Source organism: Oculina patagonica, unplaced genomic scaffold (genome assembly GCF_052425735.1).
Source record: "Oculina patagonica isolate OP01 unplaced genomic scaffold, crgOcupat unplaced101, whole genome shotgun sequence".
NCBI classification, from domain to species: Eukaryota; Metazoa; Cnidaria; class Anthozoa; order Scleractinia; family Oculinidae; genus Oculina; species Oculina patagonica.
Genome location: NW_027556985.1, coordinates 1 through 7,966, shown reverse-complemented (window position 1 = coordinate 7,966; position 7,966 = coordinate 1). Strand labels below are relative to the sequence as shown.

The following is a 7,966-nucleotide window of genomic DNA, read 5'->3' as shown; positions in this document are numbered from 1 at the left end:
TATCCCTTCTGCGATCCAGGTGCGAAAAGAAAGTCCAGGATAACTTGCATGTGCATGCTTTTAAAAAACAAACCAATGAAACACGACAGAGACGTGTGGCGTTTCTTTCATGTAACGTGTGTGCGCTAAGGTAAAAATAGCTCGCTTGAATGAAAAATTGAACTATGCAAAATAGGTACTAAATCCACAAATACAACTTCTATAATTTATCGTCTGTGCGCGTGTGTGTCCAACGGTGCTGTGGAATATGGTTTGGTCACCCCCCCCCCTTTTTTGTAAGGGTGGGGGGTGGGGGGGCGACGGATTTCTAAGCATGCGCATACAAGTTATTCTGGACTCTCTCTTCCTGCGCCTGGGTTCCATTTCTATATTGGGCACCGAAGGGAAAGTTCAGGGAGTGGGCTACGTTTAGGACAATCAAAACAACACAGATATAATGCGCTTGAGACCAGATTTTCCATGCACTGGGAATTTCACTGCTGGGACTGGGATTTAAACAAAAAATAGGCTGGGAAATGGGATTTGGGCAAAATTTGGGTTGGGAAATGGGATTTGGTACCCCCCTTCAGGACCCTCTTTTAGAGGTTTCAAGTCGGTAAACCATTATCTGGTTGAATAGTGCAATTTTTGGTTCCGGTGATTTGCATTTAGATTTCTCTGACTCCAACATTTTTGAGTTTGCAAAACTCGTTGTTGTATTCTGGAGTAAGTGAATGGTTGTGTGCTTGATCCCTTGGACGTAAAAGGGAAGGGTAGGGGGGGGGGGGGGAGTGGATTACACGCCCCACCTTTCCTGAGGGTTTTTCTTTACAGAACTTAATGACCTTCCAAAAAGCAGATCCTGTAGAAATATAGAAGTGCTTCCATAAATATCTATTACTAATGCAGGGTAAATACCCTTGCCTCAGAGACTAACTTAAGAGCCCGGCACTGGAATAATTTTGCAATAAAATTTCAAAACGTTTTTATTTGTATTTGAAGTTGAGAACACATCAACATTGATATGTAATACGTCTAACCTCAAAACACATTACAATTGATCTCAAAACTGCTGAGAGACAATCAATCAATCGATCGATCGATCGATCGATCGATCGATCGATCAATCAATCAATCAATCAAACAATCAACCAAAAAGCAAATATTAACCAAATAGACATAAAATGTTTTAAATATGTTTAATAGGAGAATGCCAGGATGAAGAGCTAGGAATGGGCAATGGATATATCCTTGACAGGGATATCACTTCTTCTTCTGTACAAAATGCCAGCACACCAGCAAAGAATGCTCGATTGAACTACATTGAAGGATCATCGTGGTGTGCAGCAGCAAATGACCGTAAGCCATATCTACAGATTAACTTAGACAGGCTTTACATCATCTGTGCTGTGTCCACTCAGGGGAATTCTCAAGGAAATCAGTGGATCAAGACATACACGCTACAATCATCCACTGATGGGAAAACTTGGAAAGACTATCAAGAAGCGGGAATAGTAAAGGTTTGTTTTAAGTGGTACATAGGTGAAAACTCATACACAACATTGTTTTCAAAGGTAAACCCTGGTAAACCATCAGCACAGAGATTAATTAATACTTTGAGATTACGACCTGTGTTTTTCTTATCAAATAAAGTTATTTTGGCGTTACAGTTACGTTAGGGGAATGAAGAATTGTTAAATAAAGTTTGACGAAACTCAACAAATAACTCTGATAACTAATTGTGAATCTGTGATTTTATGTTGATTTATTTAGAATCGGTGTTCTTCTTAAATTGTCTGCAGATTTTCCACGGAAATTTTGACCGTAACACTACAGTGAAACGACTTTTGTGCAACGGTGTTTTTGCTACACGTTTGCGCATCATCGCGCAAGATCACCATGGCAACTGCTGCATGAGGACAGAGCTCTACGGATTATCAGTGAGAATTGGTGACAAAATTGGTGAGTGATGTTTTTTTTTTTTTATAAACTCGCCATATAGGAACTTGGACTACTTGGGATGCTTTTATTTAATATCAAGTTCTAGACGTATTCACTTGGGGTGAATTCTCGGGTGAATTCTCGGTTACCGGGTCTTGTCCAAAACATTCGTTCTAAGTGCAGTCTGTAACACCGTGGACTGTGTTAGAGTTCATATGGCCATTTGACATCAGCGTTTCGAAAAGCCCCTTTTTCTGCCGTCCACACTGCATCACCTAGCCGGCGTTATTTTCTTATGTCTGGAGACCGTTTTCGGAAAGATTCCCTTTCGATAACCGAAAACGCCATTTTAGTGTGGACGGTCGGCCAAACGGGAGAAAAAAGTTACATTTTCAAATGTTTCGGATTAGTGTGGACGGGGCCTTGTAAAAACACAAGAACACTAGTGTGAGCGTATTTTAAACCCCAGTAATGAAGCGCCAAAATTACCTCCTTCCGAGAGCGCAAATCTTACAAAGTTTATTTTCTGGCAAAATAAATTCGAGCTTCTTGACAAAATGAGTTATCTTTTTTCAAAAAGATAGATAGTCTCGTTTGCAGACTTAACCTACCTTACCTTTTATTTTAACCATTTATTTTTTTAAAAAAAAATAGACGAGTAACCAGGGTAAGACATAGTAAAATATTAAAACGCGATCTCTGGTTAAAAATATGATGAAAAACGAGCTTTCGACTATTAGTCTGTAGTCTTTGACAAGTAATGAATAAAAAACGCGAACGTTAAAATATATACTATAAAAAGTGTGAAAAAACAAAATTATAATAAAAACAATAAAAATGTTTGTGTGCGGGTTAAAATGCTAATGAAAGGTTCAAAATAAAATTGAATATTGTCTTGGTAATTGTTTCGCATTATTGTCAGCATGGTTCGTGATTGCTGTGTGCCAGGATTCCAAAGTTTTTCTAACGCGAAAATTTCCTTTATCAATCACACACGCACTGTCAAAATCGATGGAATGGTCGCTCAACCAGGCATGTGAGGCGATGTTGGAACCTTTTTTAAAGGTTTTTGTGTTTCTAATATGTTCTTTTTTTTCTTGTTTTTAAACATCTTCCCGTCTCGCCGATGTAACTCCACGGGCAGTCGGCGCATGGTATCTTATAGACGACATTTGGTGGTGCGGTGCTAAATTTCCCGCAAATTTGCAAGAAAAACACTTTTTTTTACACGGGATGTATAACCGGAGCTAGATTTTTATGAACTTAACGCGTTTAAACGTAGAGTATATAAATTTGACCGGTGCGCTAAAGGCAAAATTTCTTTGTCTTTTTTGGCCGTCTTATTCTTGTTCCTTCTTCTCGCATTCCTTCTGCAGTCCGGAAACATTTTGATCTTGATCATTGGCAAATCCTGGAAAGGAGAACTTGATTAATCGTTGGAGTAATGACATGTTTCACCACCAATTTTGCACTAAAAACTGACCGTTACTTTGCGATAAGCTCTGTCATAATCCGTGAGTAGTAGATATTCAAAATTGACAGTCTTGTGATAAGATCTATCCTGTCTGTATTAGTTGGTTATCATGAAAATTCGCTGACATGCAAATTGATGACTTCACAAGTGATTCCATGACTACTCCTCCAACTCCTGGCTACAGGTCATGTAAATTAACACCATGAGGGTTAAAACTCGTTTGAACGACAACATCTTGCTCATTGATATGATAATAAAGTTACTTAAATATAAGCCAACCTACTTTTTAGCAATACTTTAGCAAAAATAATTGCCAAGTTTATAGTGAGACAAAGGGCCTTTTTAACGAACTGTTTTTTTTTTTTTTCTGTAAGATCGTGCCTTAAACCAGCCTGCGATTCAGTCATCTCAGACGGGATTCGCAGAGCTCGCAGCTAAAGCTGCAGTCGATGGAAATGCCGATTCTTGTAGTCAGACCGATTACCAGCAGGATCCATGGTGGAGAGTGGACTTGGGATCATCCCTACCTGTTGCTGAGGTCTCGCTTCACTATCTATCATTAGAGAAATTTGAAATCAGAATTGGTGAGTTCTGGGCTTTGTAAAGAAATGCATAGATTAGAAAAGTACTGTTCCTTCAAACTCGATGCAGTACATTTTGATGTATTAATTCAATAATGGTATTTAGGATTGAATCATAAAGTAAATTATTTTTATACATCTCATTTGACCGGCCTGATTGTTTAGGTTAAATATGTACAGAACGTACACACAGTAACCGATTACTTGGCTAAGCGTAGTTTTAGAACAAAGTTAAAGAAACAAATTTACAGTTGACAAGGAAATTTTTCAACCGTAAATTTCTAACGCTCTCTTTATCGAGTGTTAAGTAAACTGTCAAGAAAATCATTGTTTGTAAATATTTGGAACAAAAGCATTTTAACTATTCGGGCGAACAGCTTTTTATCAATTAAACGTTCATGGCGTCAAATTAAAACATCAAGAAAACATAATAAAACATAATTATGGACACTGAAAACATTTGATTCGGCTTTGTCTGAAGTCACCTGTATGAAACCATTTACGAATAGCGTTCTGTCTCAAAGCACTTCCAGATAGGCTTGATCTTGTCGAAATGTTCACGAGTGCCCGAAATCCTTGCAATCCTAATATTTCTACAGTCTCTAGCACTAAAAAAATACTGGCCTTTCATGTTTACATACAAGTATAACTTCGTGGCTCCATACCGCGTTTACATATTACAGTTTTATCTTCATCCCGTATTGGATAGCGTAAAAGATGCATGTATTACCCGTTTCAGTCTAACATGAGACTGATTTCATTTCGAAACTAGTGGTCGTTCATTTCGTGTTGTTATCATGTAAACGAATACTGGAGAGCAAGAGAAAACCGGGATAACTTCGTACCGGTAGGAAAGCCATCCACAACCGGTACCGGTACGAGATCGGTTCTTACCTTTTCGGTTTGAAAGTCACAGTCACCCCAGCATAGTTGATAAAAAAAAGTTGTTTTGATGTCCGGCAAACTTCAAAGGAGCAAACAAGATGCAAATATATATTGTGTTTTGTGCACGGTCAAGACCAGAATATGCGAAAAAAACAAAGAGCTTTGTTAAGTCTGTTGTCAAGCTATTCACTATGCCCTTAGCAACCATTCGACAGCTACTGCGCAAACGCGGTTGCCCAGCACCACTATGCCGCATTTTTGAGTCGTGTAACAAAGAAAGTTTCCCCCACCCCGATTGTGAAATTAAGGGGGTACAGGAGTGTTTTGAATCCCTGATTCTTTTCTCTACCAGGTGAAATTCTTCTCCAACATGATCATTATTTGTTTACAGTAAAAACCATAAAAAGCATGAACGCCTAAAACTATTTCTGGAATATTAATTGTTTTGCAACCAATTAGCTGCGAGACGTAACCGCAACAAACCACAAGAGTTATTCAATTGGTAATTGCATTAAAATTAAGACATGGCTAGACAGTGCGTCAGAGAGCAAAGTTATTCGTAGTTATTCGTAGCTTATGCATAACCTATGAAATAGAGAAAGAATGTCAATTTCAGTATTTTTTTAACGGTAGAATTAAGGATTTATCGTGGAAAAAGAGCTTGTTGTTTCGTGACTGATCCAATCCTTTTTATGGTTTTGACTGTTAATTGTTGAGCAGGTGATGACAGTACAAATGGAGGAACTTCCAATCCGCGTTGTGGAGGACTCCAAGGCGGTTACAAGCACACAGAGAGGACATATTGGACGATGTATTGTCTACCGAGACTCGTCGGTCAATTTGTGTTTATAAGAAGTCCCGGTGATTACAATGGGGTTGAAATTTGCCAGCTAGAAGTTTATTCCGAAAGACGGATAAGCACTGGTAGGTAATTAACTGCTATATCTAAGTAATCAAAAGTTAACAGCTTTTAAAGACGTATTTGGCAGACGTGCGAATGCAATGAAACGTTTTGCTTGTGTACCTTAAAATAAAATTTAAAAAATAAAAAGGGATGAACATGAGATTGCCATAGAAAAAATTGGAGAAATAGTTTTAAAGCAAGTATTTAATTTGGTATAATGGTTATTCCTAATCACCTACTCAATCAATCAATCGATCAATCAATTCAATCAATCAACTAATCAATCAATCAATCAATCAATCAATCAATCAAACAGTCAGTCAGTTAGTCAATCAATCAATCTATCAATCAACCATTCTTTTCTTCATTTAAGCGTGCCAAAATCAAGCAATTGGGCTTGCAAATAGACTGCCAGACAAAAGTTTCTCAGCCTCGTCGTCACGTTTCGCTGACGAACCTTATAAAGGACGGCTGCATGGAAAGGGGGCATGGGCGCCTGCTTTTAATTACAAAGATGGTGATGACTTTCTGCAAATTGACTTGGGAGACATTTTTGTCCTTTGTGCTGTAGCTACGCAAGGACATCCACTTCAAGATGAATGGACCAAAAGTTACAAGTTGCATTTATTACTCACGGAGTGGATTATTTACAAAGAGAACAACAAAGAAAAGGTTTGGGAAGTCATTTAAAGACATTCAAAACTAGTTTCAGAAGTGAATTACCTCCACTGTCGTTAACCTCTGACCTGGGGTGGGAAGGGGAAAGAAACTTCCTTTGTTAAACGACTAAAAAATTTGGCAAAGCGCTGCCGGGCAACCGAGTGTGCGCAGTAGCTATCGAATGGTTGCTAAGGGCATAGGGAATAGCTTGACAAGTACATTGTTTAGTTCGTTTGTTTTGGTGTTGACCATGCACAAAACACAATAGCTATTTGCATTTTATTTGCTCCTTTGAAGATTTACGGACACTAGCAAAACAACAAACAGTGATAACGGTGACCAGTCTGGCAAAACAAAGGCCTGCGAATTATACTAATTAAAATAAATCCAATGATCCTGGAATAATTTACCATGTTTTGGTTGTCAAATGTTAGCCGCGACACATTTTTTTGTTATTCCACGCCGCCAAAACATTCTCAGTGACGTAGAACATCGGGTGAGAAATCTGGCTGAAAATGTAAAAAACATCTCAGCGGGAGAAAAATCAAACGCAAAAACCACCACTCATCGCATTTCACATGTATGTAGTCATTGATATTTCAATCTTGCTGTGAAAAACAAAACTTAAGGTTACGTCTATCTTTGCAAAGTCCTTGAAAAGGACTTGCACGGTTTCCAGACAACCGCTATGCCGTCAAAAAAATGCCGCCTTCAAGTCCCCCCCCCCCCCCCCCCCCTGCTTCTGACAGAGGCACGCAGTATATTGAAAACAGACAGAGAGAGAAGGAGAGTCTTTAAGAGCAATTTTTTCAAGAATGATCTCGGTGGCATTTAAGGATTTAGAATCTATCATGGACCTATAAAAGCTACGTAGTAACCAATAAATTAGCATTTTTTATCCAATTTTTATCTGTTCCATTCCTAAGCACAGTCTCTGTAAAACATCGACGACAAGAAAGTAAGCATACAACCTAAATTTACACCCCCTCCTCTCCCCCATAGCAACCAAACTGTCAGGTGGTCGTGACTGAAGGTGGAGGGGGGATCTTAATAAACGCGAAAATCTTATCACAGTTCGACACCCATGTAAGAGCCAAAATCGAATACTTGCATCCTTTCGTCAAACATCACCGGGGGTTTAACATTTATTCAGGTTTTTCATCGTATACAAAACTAGATGCATATTTGTATTTTTGACTCCCAACAAATATAATAATTTGTTGTGTAAGACATTGTAACAGTGAGACTCTTTTAAATACATAAAATTCACTATTTGAACGCAAAAAAAATCCCAGCAGTTTACTCATTTTTTGTTTCAGAAATTTAGTGGTAATTGGAATAGAAATCAGTTGGTAAAACATGTTCTTATAGAACCTCCAACAGCTCGAGCCGTTCGGTTCCAGCCTATTGATTATGAAATTTATGAAGCCCTCAGAGTAGAACTGTATGGAATAAAAATACCAGCAGGTACGTCACCTTTTCAAGTTATGCTACAGAGATATGGAATTTGTTTATTCCGGTAAATATGACCATTTTCTTTTT

General features: G+C 38.4%; 1 protein-coding gene across 1 annotated transcript; it reads left to right on the top strand.

The window, feature by feature from the left end:
* Positions 1-1,211: 1,211 nt before the first annotated feature.
* LOC144639515 (uncharacterized) lies at positions 1,212-7,891 on the top strand (the record flags this gene model as incomplete). Its single annotated transcript, XM_078498810.1, has 6 exons — positions 1,212-1,499; positions 1,782-1,941; positions 3,769-3,978; positions 5,581-5,784; positions 6,138-6,436; positions 7,744-7,891. Coding segments are annotated over exons 1-6 (1,309 nt in total), but the record flags the coding sequence as incomplete, so codon positions are not given.
* Positions 7,892-7,966: the final 75 nt, after the last annotated feature.